This window comes from Archocentrus centrarchus, chromosome 16 (assembly GCF_007364275.1).
Source record: "Archocentrus centrarchus isolate MPI-CPG fArcCen1 chromosome 16, fArcCen1, whole genome shotgun sequence".
NCBI classification, from domain to species: Eukaryota; Metazoa; Chordata; class Actinopteri; order Cichliformes; family Cichlidae; genus Archocentrus; species Archocentrus centrarchus.
In genome coordinates, this window is record NC_044361.1 from 18,090,897 (window position 1) to 18,108,619 (window position 17,723).

Sequence of the window (17,723 nt, forward strand, 5' to 3'; positions counted from 1 at the left end):
TTCCTCAGAGAAGCTTTAATCAAGTAATCTTCTGCCTGAATAACCACGTTGACACTGGCTTTTTCACACGGTCATCATCACACGTACTTCAATTTATAGTCATTAACCCTAAATTTATCTCATGAATAGGCTTTCCAAGTTTTATTAAAAGGAAATGCTTAATGTCAGAACGCATTCTTTGTTGTGGTGCCCCGGTTCGCTTCATGAGTGCATTAACTGTGGGTTGGCTCTTCTGTCTTCTTTGCTTCTGTCTCTGTTTAGTGCTGTCTACATATAGAACTTGCTCTTGTGGAGATTCTACACAGGAAAGTGTGAGGCATTGTAATTTCATTGCCAAGATCAGTTATTAAAAGAAATAATAAAACCCTTCTCATCCAACAATAAAGCTCTTTTGTATTTGTGTTGTAGCTCTTGGACTGTACGGTTTTCAGGGGTGTCAAAATAAATTAAACACTACTCGAGGGCAGCACATGAATAGCCTGGCTACTGTCCTGTATTACTAATAGTCTGCCACACTATGAATTATGAATATATTTCTCCTTTTATGCTCATAATATACAGTATCCCCACTTTAATCACCTTTTCCCTCTTTTGTCCTCCCATCCACATCTACCTTTTGTCCCTCTTAAATCGTCTCCTCCCCAGCCCCTCACTTCTTTGTCTCTAGCAGATTCCAGACTCAAGAGTGATCTGACCATCGTCCTCAATGCTTTGGGCAGCAACTCCTCACTCACAAGGCTCGACATCAGTGGGAACGCCATGGGTGACATGGGTGCCAAAATGCTGGCCAAGGCTCTACAGATCAACTCCAAACTCAGGTAAGCACACTGTGTGTGCAGAGGTCAAAGATTGTGTCACATGTTTGTCACGTGTTAAAACAGCTTGTTTCAAACAACTGAGGGGCTTCCAGGAGTTCCAGTAAAAATTAGTTAGAACTGTGATTCATGCAAAGCAACTCTAGTAGCATCTAATAATAAAGATATAGAGCTGGGAGTAAACCCTGTTAGTAAACCCTTCTAATTACTGCACTATAAATAAATGATAAATGAACATTCAAAACAATATACTACTGTATATTGTTTTGTCACACCATCCATTCTTGTCACTTGATCTTGTCGCCAAGCATTCACACTCACATTCACACCTGTGGGCAATTTAGAATCACCAGTTAACCTAACCCCACTAATTGCATGTCTTTGGACTGTGGGAGGAAACGAGAGTACCCAGAGAAAACCAGTTTTGTTACTGGGTGGTTTAATGCTCATTCCCCTGTTGTTTGAATTTACACTAGTGTTGTCCCCCCACCCCACCCTTACGGGTTATCAGAAAGATATCAATGAAAATCTTGTAAATCATCCTTGTGAATTAATGGCTTCCTGCATCATACTCTCTGCTTACAGGACTGTGATCTGGGATAAGAACAACACCAGCCCTCAGGGTCTACAGGATGTAGCAGCCGCTCTGGAAAAGTAAGCAGTGCTGTCCATGCGTGTATATATGAGCGTGTGTTTAGTGTTGTCTTCCTGTTTTTTGTTTGTTTTTTTTACTGTTCAGAATTAAATCTGTAAATGCATAGTGCACTTCTGTAACTTTTTTTTTTTTTTTTTTTTTTTTAACAGTGTACATGTATTTGTGTATAATGTGAAAATTCCTACTGGAATGGCTGTGTGGTTAGGTTTTGCAGCCCAGATGTGTTTTTGCTTTGTGCTGAGCAGGAGGAAACTGTGGGGTTTGTTTAGACAGGAAGGAAAGATAAGAGGAAGGAAGGTACAGAGAGGAGAGAGTGACAACACGGGGAATACTACAGAGACACAGTGGCATGAAAATATGCTGAGGAAAGGGAAGGGACAGAGCGTGATTAAGACACAAAAAGTACAAGTCAAAGCTAGACAAATCAGATTTTGTCTACTGTGCCTTCTGTATGTGGATGTTCTGTAGTGTGTGTGTGTGTGTGTGTGTGTGTGTGTGTGTGTGTGTGTGTGTGTGTGTGTGTGTGTGTGTGTGTGTGTGTGTGTGTGAGGTGCGATATGTGCATCCAACTAAATTTGCTTCTGGGATACGTCTGTACAGCCACCTCTTTCCTCTCTCTCATCTCCTTTCTGTTTGTCATATTCTCCCAGCAGCACAGCTCTCCTTTTCCCCTCTGAGTCTCTGTGTTTTATTATTGAAAAAACAATTTCTTGCTCCTGATCTCCTTTCTGTTCAGCAGTGCAACATTGTATGCCTTTGTTCCCTTTGCTCAATTTCCCCAATTTCCCCATGCATTCTTTAAAGTTCTTTTTTTCAGATGTTCAATACTGCAAAATAATAGACAGTTGGCGTATACAAGGTCTCCCATAATCCAGCATATAAAAGTTATCGATGGCTCTTTGTGGTTTGCAGGAACAAGACTCGGCCATGCTGACAGCACATCTGCCTTGTCGAGACATGAGGCATGAGAGCACGCAGATAAAGATTCAGTGGGATCTGAGTTGGCACCATATCTGAATAACAATCATTCATTTTGTCTTTGAGGTTAAAAGAAAACACTCGGATGCCTTTCCTTTACCTTTATATCGCAACAGGTTTATGTCTCTGCCTTTTTGTCTCTCTGTTTCTGCCTTCCGTTCTACTGTTTTTTTTGGGGTTTTTTTTTTTTGGTGCATTCCTTCATCTCTCTCATCTTACTGTGAATGCAAATAATGTGATTCTGACTTGGAGATCAGTGACCTACTCAGGAGTGCCAGTTCAGTCCAAGAATGTTTCATTTCTGTACTACATTGCCTTTTCATACTGTGTCTTTAAATGCATCACTTTGGTTCTTCTTCATTTTTTTCTTCTTCTGTTTTTGTATCCATTAGGAACTTCACCATTCGTTTCATGCCCCTCCCCATCATCGATGCCTCCCAGGCTCTAAAGGCAAGCCCTGAGAAAACCGAGGATGCCTTACTCAAGGTACATGAAGAACTCCTGCTGGTACCTGTCTTACAATACGAATGCAGGACTTTTAGTGAACTGATAGTGATTTGAATTATAATCATATAATCTTTAGTTTCATGATCACATCAGCTTTGTTTTTCCTCCACAGATTGAGACTTATTTGTACAGGAACCACGAGACCAGAAAATATCTACAGGAACAGGCTTATCGGCTACAGCAGGGCATCGTAACCACAACCACACAGCAGGTGTGTAAGCAAAGAGAGACAGCAATTATTGTTGACTTCATATTCACTGGAAGTTGTTTTATTTTGGGCCAAATGAATGAATACACTCGATATAACTGTACAAAAGAAATGAACTGGTGAAATTGTGTCATCTCTAAAACCTTTTCTAGAAGACTTGAAAGCTTCATTCTGTTGCACTCACATTTACAGTACCAGTCAAAGGTTTGGACACACTCTGGTACCGTTCATGTCACATGACATACATAAATAACCGTGGCTTGTTGTTTTTTTTTTTTTTTTTTTTTTCCCAGATGATTGATAGGATTTGTGTTAAGGTGCAGGACCACCTGAATTCTCTGAGGAACTCAGAGACAGATGCCATTTTGGAGGATGTCAGGTCAGCGGAGAGCCTCATCAAAGATGCCAGGAATTCTAAAACGGTGAGGACAGATGCATCATCAAGGAAGGAGATTTCATTTCACAGCTGGACGGATTAAGGGTCAAGGATATCTTTATTATCCCCAGGGGGCAATTTGTTGTACACTCAGCAGAAATCACACAACCATGAAGCAAAATCCAGTAAATAAGCAATAAATATACAAAAAAAAAAGAGCATTAAGCTGCATAAACATTAAAAACAGAGCGAGTTATTCACACGACCAATGGCAGCTGGACCAAATGAGTTCTAGGGTCAATAGTGTATCACAAAAGTGAGTACACCCCTCACATGTCTGGATATATTTAAATATATCTTTTCATGGGACAACACTGACAAAATGACACTTTGACACAATGGAAAGTAGTCTGTGTGCAGCTTATATAACAGTCTTTATGTAGAGCAACAATTCATCTTTTAAGATCTGCAGAGAGTTCTTTGCCATGAGGTGCCATGTTGGAACTTTCAGTGACCAGTATGAGAGAGTGTGAGAGCTGTACTACAAAACTGAACACACCTGCTCCCTGTGCACACTAGAGGCCTAGTAACACTAACGAGTCACATGACATTTTGTAGGGGAAATGACAAGCAGTGCTCAATTTGGACATTTACGGGTGTAGTCTCTTAGGGGTGTACTCACTTTTGTTGCCGCTGGTTTAGACATTAATGGCTGTATATTGAGTTATTTTGAGGGAAGAATACATTTACACTGTTATATAAGCTGCACACAGACTACTTTTCATTGTGTCAAAGTGTCATTTTGTCAGTGTTGTCCCATAAAAAGATATACTTAAATATCTGCAGAAATGTGAGGGGTGTACTCACTTTGTGATACGCTGTATTTATCCCACTCACACAGTATCTGCAGCCAGACGGAAGCAACTTAAACTCCGGGCCCTTGTACAGGTTGAGGAAGGTCATTCAGGGTTGCACCTGCAATTTTGCTGCACACTGTAACTATACCTTGAAGTCTCATTTTTTTTTTTTTTTTTTAAGGTTCGGTGACCCATACCAGTTGACAAAAGATGATGTAAAAACAGAAGAAAACATTCTCATAAAATTGCTGTTGATGTGAAAACTAGAGTTTGTGCTAAAAGTACGGTGGCTGTGATCTTTTCTACAGACTACATCCTCCTGAAGCTCAAAACTCAGCTTATTATCAATTACAGTGCCCAAGTACCAACTCGAGAAGATCAGCAGCCCCACACGTTCATCACCACAGGAGAGATGGTTGTAGGACTCTTCCTAAAATCCACAACCATCTCCTTAGTTTGTGATATGTTCAGGAAGGACAACTCGCACCAGTCTGTGAAATCCCCCAGTGCAGGACCAATGATCAGGGTCACTACTCAGAAGAGACACAATGACTGTGTCGTCTGCAAATGTAAGAACATTGGCTTTGGCAACTGATCAGAGCACAAAGAAAAGCGGTGGAAGAACGCCCCCGTGTGGCGATCCACTGGAGGGAAAAATTAATGTTTGCTAAAACACCATTAACCTTTACACACTGTGACCAGAGGAGCAATAAAGGTGAATAAAGCTGCTGCCAAAAGTACTGCTGTTTTAAGTGCACAAAGGCATAAAGAGGGGACACATTATTAGTACTGTAAACACTGGATTATTGATGGGTAAATACGTTACAGGTTGTACCAGAAGATCTGTTATGTTTTCTTTCAGTGCACAAAAGTCCAGAACACGGTGAAGCCTGCCTGAAACTTTAAAATATATTGAGCTTGTTTTTTTTTTTTTTTTAGTTTTAGTTCTTTTTTTTGTGTGTGTAATAAATTTGAATTTTCTTCCTACATTTGGTGCACAGCATCATAGAAATTGTACAGTTTCATGTATTTTTTTTCTGTAAATCTTTTTTATGTTGGGTATGTTTGTTATAAATGATGTATAAAAGAATTGTTCAAAGTAAACCCACATTTTGAATTTCACCAAGTATCCTGTATCATTTTTCAATGGCTAGATCCCTGCTTTCATAGACCTACATGCATCAGGAAACTTGGTTCCTCTGTGTTAATATGTTGGCTGCACTGACACAATAGTAAACTCTAGTTTACTCTCAGCAAATGTGGTTTATTTTATTCTATCTCGTGCTGTATGTTCAGTTTTGTTTTAGATCATTATATTGAATGTAGTGATACAGTGTAGATATCTAGTTGATGATGTTACTATTATGGGGATACTGAGAAGGTTATTTTTGATCATTTAGAGAAGAAATGGACTTAGCCACATTGAAATGCTTTTGTTTATCTTCTCCTTGTGTGTAACTGTTTCCTCGCCTTCCTTTCTGTGTTTTCAGCTGCTTCCCAACCTCTACCACCTTGGGTCAGCATCCAGAGAGGAGGTGAACAGTTCTTCAGTAGGTCCCATTCAGGAGAAACTGGAGTCTATGGCTGGGGAGGTGACCGCTGTCATGGACCAACAGCTCCAGGTTGGGTTATAGATTAATAAAGTTTTATGATTTTGACAAACAGTACAACTGAAACTTGGAGATGACATATAGCTAGTTGCAATAAAAAACGAAACAAAGTGTCACATTTTATTTGATTTGTGAGATCTCTGAGAATCTGTGAGTGCCTACATAAAAATGTGTCCATACTAAAATAATTTAAAAAATCAGTTTTATGTCATCAAAATCAGTGTAGGACACACTGACTCACATTTGTGAAAATCCATTTTAGGTATAGGCCCATGAGATCAATATGTCAGACACATCCTTTTCCTTCCTGCTGTCTCTTCAGACGCTGTTGGAGTCCATGATTGATGCAGCAGAGTCTCTGTGTCCTCATGTGTTGAAGAGGAGTAATCTTCGAGCAGAGCTGATGAAGGCCAGTTCAGCCAGGATGATCGTACCTAAAAGCTTTGTCAGCAAAACCCTCCTGGAGCAGTCCGGGGTGGATATTATCAACAAGATCAGGTGTGTTTGAGGGCTACATAGTTGTGCCAGAAGGTTACATTTAAGTCTGTTGTGTAATTGAATACCTCACAGCTCCTCTCACACTCTTTGTTTGCCCTCTCTCTGTGGCAGTGAGGTGAAACTAAGTCTAGCGTCTTTTCTGTCCGATCGCATTGTTGATGAGATTTTGGAGGCTCTTTCCTCGTCACAACACGTACTGGTAAGATCAGAATCGACAGAGTTATATTCATTGATTAACAATGGCTATAAGTGACAACCAGGAAGGCCAAATCAACATTTACCAGGAAAAGTAAATGTTGATGTGAATGTATTCAGTATGCCCCCCCCCCCCCCCCCCCCCCCCCCTTATTAACCCTGTTAACTCCTCACACCTTCTGCTTGCTTGCCTTCTTCTTTCGCCATCACATCATTTTTCTTCTCACCGGTCATCTCAGGCTGACCATCTGGTACGTCGAGGTCGCCCCTTGGTGCAGCAGGAGTCGGTGGATCTGGATGTGCCGGAGGAGAAGATTCCGAAACGGGCATCGACTGAGATGCTGGAGGCTGAGAGGCTTGAGGATTTGGAGACATGTATGGTAGGTTATGGCGGGCGTAAGTGGAGCTGTATTTGATCAGAATCCACGAGCCCTTTTAATATTTCATAAACTAGGCCTCTCGTTCAGTTATTTGTAGCTCACAAATACACATAATTCCACCTGCCTTAAAATTTAGTCTCTACTTAACAAAGTAGCTCTTGACAACTTCACATTTCCCATCATCAATTCTGACTTACTGAGAGACTTTAACTTGAATGTTTGCCAAAATGCTCAAAGACTGAGCACCACTGGCTGTTATTGACTTATTTGTAATGCAGGTGAGTAAATGGTGTAGAATGGCTACAAAACTAGGAAACAACTCACCCATGACGGAGTGTAATGCGCGTTATTTCTCCCTTCCCAGATAGACAGAACACAAGCAAGTGAAAAGAGTCTTTTATAGGTCTTGAGATGAGAGATGGTGCACTTCACTTTGATCTATTTAGCCGTCTGATTTCCTGTTTAGGAAGCTCTGTTGGCAAAACAAAGACGATCACTGTAATCATGTGGCGGAAAAGTGTTGGTACAGCCTGCAGTGGAAAAAAGCAGCATGTCTTCCTCTGGTCTCTTATGAGTTATCCCCACTGTTCTGGTTTTTTTTTTGTGTGTTTTTTTTAATCTTCCATACCCCCCCGCGCCTCCCTCTCCTTCCTCCTCTTCCTCTGCTGTTCTTCATTAGGCCTTACTCTGTGTTGTCTTCCTTTCTCTTCAATCTTTTCCTCTTTTCCTTCTTCTCTTTTCCTCCTTTGCTCCATGGAGATTCTGTGCTGCACCAGTGTAAGTAATAGTGGACTTGCTGCCTGGCTGTCTCCTCCTTTCTGTCCACTTTTCTTTGCTCTCACTGAACTTTCCCTTTAACCTCACTCTTCACTGTGCATGCCTGCTATACAGTCCTCGCTAGGCACATAGTGTATTTTTTTTATTAAAAATAAGCAGTAGAGTGGCCCTTATCCTGCCACTCTGTTTAAGGATAAAAAAATAAAGACAACATTCAGTGGTGTGACTTTAACCCTTTTAACCTTCCAGAGAGTGGCAAAGCATCCAGCTAATATTTTAGTTTGTTACCTAAGATTTTGAGCTGCAAGCTGAAGAAAACCTTTTTTTTTTTTTTCATTAAAATATGTTATAAATTAAATGTACCTTTTGCTATTGAAGTTCTGATATTGTTTTGTGGCACTGAGATCTGAGGGCTCAGTAACTAAAAACAGACTCCAGAGCAGTTTTCCCCCCAAGGTGCTACATGAGAAACTGGGGCTATTGTGATGGACCCGCACCAATAAGCTGAACTTAATTCTGCTCAATATAATTTTTTTTCTCATTATAAGTTCATAGGTGTGGCCCTCCACAACAGTCCCAGTTTCTCATGTGGCCCCTCGGGAAAATAAATTGGCCAGCCCAGCTCCAGAGGGTTAACCACGGGAAGTTATGATGTCTGTTATTGAGCTGCTTGGCACCTTAGCACAAACTTCAGGCATTGCAAACATAAGCTGTGTAAAATGTCAGTAAAAACAAAATGCAGTGACTCTAAGAATTTAGAGTCATGTTGTTACAAAGTCAGATCTCAAGTCAGATCAAAGTCAGATCTCACTTGGTGAGCAGCTAGTTTTCCAAGATTCAGCTGCTACAGGCTTAGTTGTGTTGCATCATCACAGATATGCTTTTTGTTCTTTTGTTCACTTTTTTCTGTACTTGTATACACAGTTGTTTACTTTGTTATAAAATCGTAAGCGCTCATCCGCTCACCACTTATAGAAATTAAAGTTTTCATTTTTGTTCACAATTGCTACAAATGTCCAAATCATTTCTTCTCTTCAGATGACTCCTAAATCCAAAAGGAAGAGCATCCACAGCAGGATGCTGCGGCCAGTGTCTCGTGCCTTTGGTCAGTACTTTATTATATTTTTCAGTTTAAATGTTATGAACTGTAATGCTGAGGTCTGTTAGAATTAAATTCCTTTGTATTTGGTCCTTTGAAATCACAAACCTACAGAGATGGAGTTTGACCTAGACAAAGCCCTAGAGGATGTCCCTATCCATGTGGAGGACACTTCGACATCATCTCAAACTCCATCTACTCCATCTATGGTGCTGCCCAAACTGGACCAATGTCCGACAGGCGTGATGGTGGAGCTGCCGTCTGAGGAAGAAAAAAAGCTGCAGCACTTCACCAAACTACGCCCTCGGAGGAACAAAAAGACACATTCCAGCAAAGTACCAGTGAGTGGAGCTCTGCAGCCACACAAGTTCAAGATGGGTTTCTCAAGTTTAGTTCAACACATTCATAAGCTTACATTTGCCTCAAAATAAAACTAAAGATCCTAGAGACACAGTCTAGTCTCAACATGTATGGAAAAATTCAGTCTGCTTTTTGTCAGATGGTCCAGAAATATTATCAGATTCTTCAACCTTTTTTCTTCCAGCAAATCAACAGCACTCCATCTCAAGATGGGGAACAGAATGGGCTCATGGGGAGGGTGGATGAGGGTGTAGATGAGTTCTTCTCAAAAAAAGTCACTAAGATGGATTCCAAGTAAGGACCATACTCTTGTATTTTCCTCATAAATTACCACCTTGTTATGATTTTTTTTTCCCTCACTGAATATATATTAAATTGGGCTACTTCTTGGTATTTATTATACTCATCTCTTCATTCTTATCAAGTCTTTCCTCCTTGTGTCTCTTTGCCTGTCCTGTCTTTTTGCAGGCGTTCCCTGAAGAGTTCAGAATCTCAAGATGGAGAGAAGAAGAAGAAAGGAGGATTTCTTAATCTCATCAAACGATCCTCTAAATCAGATAAATCAGACAAATCCGATAAGTCAGAGAAAATTCAGGCTACTTCAACATCCTCAGGTCCATCCTCAGCCTCTGTAGCATCTGTGCAGGCATCCGTCATCCCAGAGGAGCCTTCCTCACCAAAGGTGGCTGTTAAAAGTCCAGCACCCGAGCCAAAGTCAAGGTAAAGATGAAAACAAAAGCAGAATTATTTCCTTCTACTCCCAGCTTTATTAATAAATTTATGTCTCCACCACAGAGACACCTCCAGTCGCTCACAGCCCACAGACTACAGCAGCAGCTCAGACCGATCTGAGGAGCTGAGGACACCGGACTCCATGGACGAACCTTGGGAGGGTTCAGATGGCAGGGGAAGTCCTCAGGGAGGCAGGCGGTATCCTGGTGTGCAGATGATGGGCAGCGGTCTCCTAGCAGAGATGAAGGCCAAGCAGGAAAGGAGAGCATACAAGGTAAAGTGATGCAGTTTAAACCAAAAACAAGGAAGCCGCAGACAGAGCGAGTAAATAAGTGAAAATGGGCCACAACAATATGTACAACAGGTAAAACACTGCATTTACACCCTATAAGAAGACTTGCAAAGTGAGCTTGGCAGTTCCCAAAAGGATCCTTTAAGAGAACATGAGGATAATAATATTAATAATAATAATAATAATGAAACTTACTGGAAGTTTTTAAATCTGCAATTTTGTCGCACCTGAATCAGCAGGGCTCACTGCTGTCTGATAAGCCTTCTCTTTCACTCTTGCTGCTGTCCTTCTGTCACACTTGACACTCCACCCACTCCACCCTGGGTTCAAGCTCAGTTGACCTTCCTGCTCTGTCACACTTGGCATTTCCTTCCTCTAGATGCACCCTGATTTCTTGTCAAAAAACAACCTGTTTTTTTTTTTTTTCCCCTTCTTTTCCTTTCTGAACAGTGAGCTTTTTCCACTTGTTTTTGTTTTTGCCCATAAAGCAAGTTGCTCAGTGTGTCTCATTGTTGCTCCCTAGTTGATTTGGACCCTTATGTGTGATCAATTTTGGTATTGCGTCCAACAGATGATACCTTTGTTACCTTATGAAAGCACTAAAGCAGAAGTTAAAAAACAAACAAACAAACCTTGTTTTGCAGATAAATGGAAATTTAAGGCACCCATAAAATTTAGCTTTGATCATTTCAGGGGATCCTGCCAGTCCGAGACCCTGTATTATACATCCAAGCTGATGGTGATAAAACATTATTAAAGTGAGATGCTTGTTTAAATAAGAGCACATTAGACTTTATTTGGGGTCAGAGCACTGTAGGTATTGAGCTTCCGCTTGTCAAAGCTCTTTAATTCAACACTCACTCAGTGTGACTTGCCACTGGGAGGATGTGCAAAATAAGAAACATTGAAAATCACAGGCATACAAGGACCCTGATGACTTCAGGCGAGTCACAGCACCCGACAACGTGTTGACATAAAAAAGCAAACAAGCCAGATTCTCTGCCAGAGGGCTAGGTGAGAGCAGGGGGAACGGGGGCAAGTGCCAATTTGAAGAGATGGCAGCATGAAATCAAACAGGGGAATGACAGAATGAAGAGCAAAAAAAGAGGGCTGGGAATATTTTACTGATTTTATTTTTCTGCTATACAAGTGATCTCATTTCCTACATATCCTTCTGCTTTCTATACTCTGACATATTTAGTTTCCCCCAATGCATTTAAATAGAGGAAAGAAGTGACCTTATAACAGTGGTACTACTGCTTCTCCTGCCCTATACTGGTTCTGGCTGGCTTCCTGCTGTGTGTGTGTGTGTGTGTGTGTGTGTGTGTGTGTGTGTAACAGTGTACGCTGGAAACTGCAAAACTAAAATAGCATCTGTATACTTGAGTGCAGTGTGTAAAGTGTACCACAGTTATCATTCTGCTGTCATGGGTAGTGATCCAGTATTTTATTCTTTTGTCTTCTCTAGTCTTCCAGCCCTGACAGGCCTGACAGCAATACAACAGGTGAGCTGTTTTTCTTCTTAATAAACCTGAAATTTTACAGGGGAAGATTTGGAATCAAGACACTAACACTGCTAACTTTTAAATTCATGTAAAAACTACTGTTGATCAACAAATGCACAGACATCTTCAGTTCTGAATTGCTGCTTTTTCCTCCTAATGTTGTGGAGTTTAGATTTTTCCAGTACAATTAAACAATAAAAAAATTGATTTTTCTTTTTCATTGTTACGTGTAAACAGCCAAGCCTCAACCCACCACTCCAGAAAGCAGGTCTCCCAGTGGTCCCATTAACAAACCTGACCCTGCGTCACCAGAAAAGACCTCTCCACGCGGTGAGACTAAGCCTGAGCCAGCTCCTCGTCTCAGAGCTACATCTTCCTCGAGTTCCCCAGGGGGACCAGCGAGTCCTAAACCACCAGTGCCACAGGGAGCAAAGCCTGCTCTGGCTGCTCGACCCGCAATCCCGCAGAAGCCGAGGACCACGAGTAGCAGCAGGAGCATAGGTACTGTCAGAGTGATGGGTTTGAACAGTCTCTCACGCACAATCCATTTTTGTTTAGATTATTTATTTTATTTTTAATCTCTCTGAACAACATCTTTGTTACATATTTTATTTGGTACGTATCCACATTTATGTAACCATACTTTGTCCTGTACTGAAATATGACACAAAATTGTTTTCCATTGTTTGTTTTTGGTTTTTTTTTTTATTCACATAGATGAGAGCTCAGATTCCCCCAGCAGTGGCAGTGTGTCTCATAAAGTCACAGGTCTTCCTCCAACACTGAAGAGGGTGCTATCAGAAAAAGACAAAGAGGGAGTCTCCAGCAACAAACCCACTCAGGAAGGTAAATCATCAGTTTATTAATGTTAACACATTAAAAAAAAAAAAAGGATCTTCAGCTGCTCTGAAATTGCAGTGAACTGAGTGGCTCAGTCATCCCCTTATAAATACATCAGAGGTTACTTTTTTGTCTCCTGCAGACTGACAGACTGGTAGATGTTTGATCTCACTGTCAGGATCAGACACTGTTTACTTCCCCTGCGGTCTCATATTTGTTATCGCTCCATGGGGGCCGCTGCTGCATGTTCTACAGAATGACAGATGTTGCACTGACAGATTCAGGTCACAACTCTCACAAGTCTCACTGCCTTTGAATCTATCTATTATGTAACACATATACATTGTTTTGCATGTGAGAGTTTGAAATGCTGGTCCACTGGCCAGTCCTTGGGTGAACTTTAATAAAAGTTTTGTTGATATTTTCAAGCAACTTAAAGGGCTGCCTTTCTTCCTTAAGAAGATAGGACTAAGACATGACAAACTTCACATATTGCCATTACGTGGTGGGGTTAATTGGAAATAAATGGAGGGGACACAAATTTGTCTGAAAGCGCTGTATATTTGATTACGTTATGCGTGAGGATACAGATGAACATAATCTCATTTGGGTCATTCACATCATCACAGTGTTTGTCAAAACATTTTTGGCATGTTTGCATGAATATCTACTAGTAATAAAAATTCATCCCAAAGGTCCCAAAGGTTGGGAAATTGCTGTTACAGCAGCCAAAACATGAAAAACAACTTAGCTCGTTAAATTAAACACAATATCACAGAATCAAATAATTAAGAAAGGTAAAAAAAAAAAATACACTTAAGAATGAGCTCAGTTAAATAGAAAATAGAAGTGAAAAAAAAGTAATTCAGTAGAATCAGGATCTCAATATTATACAATAAGGAGTTGAAATCTAGTCCTTGTGACAGCAGAGCCGAAAGAGGTGTTAGAGAAAGTGTTTAGCTATATGTTCATGTACCATAGCCACATTTATTTCAGTGATCTCTGCATCAGCTGATGAAATGAATCGGTGTGTCGATTCAAACTAGAAACAAGCATTAACAGCAATGACCGCTTCCCTCAGTGAGGAGTTTGGATGTATTTCAGCAGTTAGCAGTCCAGTATTCAGGTCACGCAAATGTTCTTCACAGTAATGACTCTGGGATTAGTGCAATCTCTGCACATTTCTTGTTACCCCTCAGATTAAAGTCCCTGTTCGTGTACTGTGGTCTGTTAAGCGTCAGCGTGACAACATCTCACTGCGCCACATCAGACTACACACACTGTGTTCCCCCTGGTCTCAGTCATGTGAGTGAGCTTGTCCATATTATTGTCCAAACACCTCGCATTCCCCATGACGATCACTCGAACGAAACCCTGTAGTTTCTTCCGTGGCTCATCCGGGATCGCAGGCCTCGCTCCAGGTAGTAAAACGTAATCAGCTGGTGAATGTAATGCAAAGTAAATCCACTAGTAAAACTTGACTTTACAACGCTTGCAAAACAAAAAATAGCCATTTTGACTCAACATAATGACCACAAAGAGCAAGAAAAGTCAACTTTATCAGGTCATAAAGTCAGTCAAAAATAAATAAAATAAATCCAAAAGCCAGCAACATGAGGTGCTGCAACAGGCTGCCACTCAGAAAAAATGGTGGGAGTTTGGAGTGAGATTCCTTTACAAAGATGGGATCAAAGCTTAACCCCTGAGGCAAGTTTATGTATTATTAACTGGGTGTAAAAATATTCTGTAGTCTCTCAATCAAGATTATATGGAAAGCCACTCCTTTGATCCCATTGTGATAACTGAGCTATTTCTGAATCATCTTAAAAAATGAATAAAATTGAAAAATCATTGCTTGTGCCCCCATTTATGTATTTTTATTTTTTTTAACATAACATTTTTAACATAAATAACCGTGAAAGAAATTGACAGCAGTCAAATGTCCTCCTCTTAACCAATCATAAGCTGTATTACTGAATCTCACTCTTATGCCAGTTTGTCAGCCTGATGCCAGTTTACAGATATGATTAGAGAAGTTAATTGTGCTTCTGATTGAGGCACTGCACTAGAAGGTCTAAACAAGAATACATAAAATGGTATGAGTTCTGTTGATTTATTTGGGTTTTTGTTTTAGAAAGAGATCTGAGGCCCCAATGTACAAAAGGGGGGGGGGCATTGTGGGTTGATTGCTACAGGATTAACAGCAATAAATTTTTTATTTTTCACATTTTGTTATCTTCCCCACCTTGTTATTTCTTCTCCCTTTTCACCCCCCCAGTAAGATCAGTGTTGGACTCTGTTCAGCGATCCAGCGCTGTTGGCACCAACTCTGAAGATCACGGCTCCTTCAAGACCAAGGACCAGAGTGCAAACTCAGACAAGGACAAAGCAGCGGGCAAGAAGTCATCAGACTCTGGGGAGGAGGCGGACAAAGACTTTATTTGATATAAATAAAACAAATTGACAGCAAACGCCTGTTGACAAGCCTCACATTTTCATTTAGCAAAGTACGCCCTGCAGGACAACATACGGAACTGTTATTTGTTAGTTTGTACCTGCAGGTCCTGTCTGACTGCAAAGTACAGCAATCATGTTTTTTTTTTGCAGGAAAAATCTGCCATAGTAAAAGAAACATAGCACTGTTTGAGGTTCACTTTTAATTTGATTACGTGTAATAACATTTTTGATGGGTTTTAACACGTAGGTCGTCTAACTTAACCTAAATACTTTACATCGCAAAAGAGCTTCCTTCTCACACACAACCTTCTCTCCTCTCTAGATCTGCTACTTAGATCTTTCTTCTTGATCCCCGCTTTCAAGTAAAAATCTCATGTCTCATGGGTTGCTCAAGCTCATTCAGCCAACGCTGGATCCTTAATATAAATTTTAAGTTTTCAAACCACTAAAAATGATTTGACATTTTTACAAAACAGCAGAGAGACTGTGATAGTGAGTTTACATCTAAAATCTGTGACTAATCATCTTTAGTCTTTTTACTGTTTGTTGCCATAGCTCATCTCTCAAGGACCAAACACGCAATACCACTTACACCAGGATTGCTGTACTGTACTGTACTTGAAGTCAAACATACAACGAGACCAGAACCCAATGCCATTTTTTCCCTTCAATATATTTGTATAGATTTTTGTATATACTATCTTCAGTATGTGCAAAAGACTTTTTGCGGGCTACAGAGGTGCCTGAATCCATTATGCAATTTGTGTTTTATTTTTTTTTTACAGGAATATACAGGTTTCAGCTGATACTCTCAGCAAAGGCAGAACTCAGATATATTTGATGTACTTTGGCTTAAAGTATGACTGAGTTAGACTCTCCACTGAAGGACTGAGGGACAGCTGTAGATTAATGTAAATCAAACACACCACCTGGACTCAAGTTATCCTCCCTGCAAGAGCTGGAGTGACCATGTGATGTGTTTGTGCTTTTGAGTGGTCTGTGGGACACTTTAACTTTTTTGATAATCAGTATGGCTTTAGCACTGTTAAATAATACTGTTCTCTGTACGTCAACACTGTGGAAAAATATGTTATTTGCCATTTATGGGGCGAGGATATCACTAAAGTGCAATACAGAGTTTGATTGTATACATTTTGGCCATTTTTCTTGGTCGCAAGTTTATAACCGTTAAATTCATAGCTTGTGTTCCTGGAAACAAAAGACTCTGTGTTGCTCTTAAGGAGGGCTCCTCACTTCCAACAACAGAGTCATTCATTGATTAATATTGACATTCCTCCAAAAGAATGGCCCAGGTTTTGACAATAACTTTACCAGTTTGTCCTTTGTGTAAAAGCAGCATACAGGAAGGAAATCCAGCCTTCAGACACTCTTCTTCCTCAGTATCTTTCAAATTTAGTTCACTTTTACTTTCCATAAAAAAAAAAACTCAAGGCATTAGCTGGCAATCATATTGCTTAAATTCAAAAAGCATGCAGTGCCTAGAGTGAAAGTGAACTGAAGGTAGCAGGATTTTGAAAACATGGGCCTCTGGGCTATTTTGTACATATTATTTTCAGGACCTGAATGAGTCACATTAACACGCATCTCGAGCCAATTTGTCTAATCATCTTCTCTCTTTTAAGAACAAGAACAGTGACCTTTTTCACTTTGATGCAGTTTGCAAACAGATTCTCAAATTAATGGTGCTTTTGAAGTCAATAATCATAAAAATGTAAAATGATGGTGGCAAAGGATTTGGGGGCAGCTGATCTTGCCATCTGCAGTTTGTACCACAAACCATGTCATTTCACAAATGTTGCATAAACAGTTTGATATTCCACTCGTGCCACATTGTGCTTCCTATAATCACCAGGTTTTAGTGGCCAGTATCCTTCAGGCAGCCCACTGTGTTGCCAATTCACAGTATTTAACTCTTAAACAGCCACCTCTCATTTTATTTTGAGCTCTATAATCACTCAGTATGGCATAATTGCAGCATCACACTCTATGAACACATCTGTGTGTGAGAGATCTAATTTTCTATGATACTGGCTACACCACTCATGTAGCAGGTCAAACTGTACTCCAGTGTAAATCCGAAAAGTGCATTCAGCACTGGTTCTTTATGTAGAGTGTGAAAGGGGCACTGCTTGTATTTATGTTACTGTAAAGGAGTCTAATTCAAGTCAGGGCCAGAGGTCTCACTGGTGCACCGTTTCCTACACTGTGGGTGTCTTATGATGTCCTTTTTGGAGGGTTAGATTTTGCTTCTTTGTCACTAATCATGGTTTTAGAGTAACCCCATCTCTGCTGTATATATCCTGTTCCTAAGATCAACAGCGGCTTTGATTTTCAATACTCAAACATCACTTTTTGTCTCACAGGTGTTCACGCCTATCTAAATAAAAAAATTTTCAAAAAGAAAGAAAGAAAATGCTCCTACTTTGCGATATCCTGCAAGGAAATGATCCAGACATCTATGGTGTTGAGAAACACTAATGATATTTCCTGTGAAAATGAGCATCCACATCCTTTCTGTTGGTGGACAAACATGAAAAATAACTTGTAGCATTAAGTTCAGA

At 40.3% G+C, this 17,723-nt stretch overlaps 1 protein-coding gene across 1 annotated transcript in view; it reads left to right on the top strand.

Annotated features, from left to right (window-relative positions):
• Positions 1-15,129, top strand: part of LOC115793788 (F-actin-uncapping protein LRRC16A-like) — a 66,622-nt gene extending 51,493 nt beyond the window's left edge. Inside the window, exons 22-39 of the mRNA XM_030748898.1 lie at positions 646-818; positions 1,401-1,469; positions 2,841-2,934; positions 3,068-3,166; positions 3,457-3,585; positions 5,887-6,018; positions 6,329-6,504; positions 6,616-6,703; positions 6,939-7,079; positions 8,895-8,961; positions 9,070-9,296; positions 9,500-9,609; positions 9,784-10,035; positions 10,111-10,321; positions 11,808-11,844; positions 12,082-12,345; positions 12,562-12,690; positions 14,963-15,129. Coding sequence (XP_030604758.1) covers positions 646-818; positions 1,401-1,469; positions 2,841-2,934; positions 3,068-3,166; positions 3,457-3,585; positions 5,887-6,018; positions 6,329-6,504; positions 6,616-6,703; positions 6,939-7,079; positions 8,895-8,961; positions 9,070-9,296; positions 9,500-9,609; positions 9,784-10,035; positions 10,111-10,321; positions 11,808-11,844; positions 12,082-12,345; positions 12,562-12,690; positions 14,963-15,129 — 2,565 coding nt within the window. The remainder of the gene's footprint in view (positions 1-645; positions 819-1,400; positions 1,470-2,840; positions 2,935-3,067; positions 3,167-3,456; positions 3,586-5,886; positions 6,019-6,328; positions 6,505-6,615; positions 6,704-6,938; positions 7,080-8,894; positions 8,962-9,069; positions 9,297-9,499; positions 9,610-9,783; positions 10,036-10,110; positions 10,322-11,807; positions 11,845-12,081; positions 12,346-12,561; positions 12,691-14,962) is intronic.
• Positions 15,130-17,723: the final 2,594 nt, after the last annotated feature.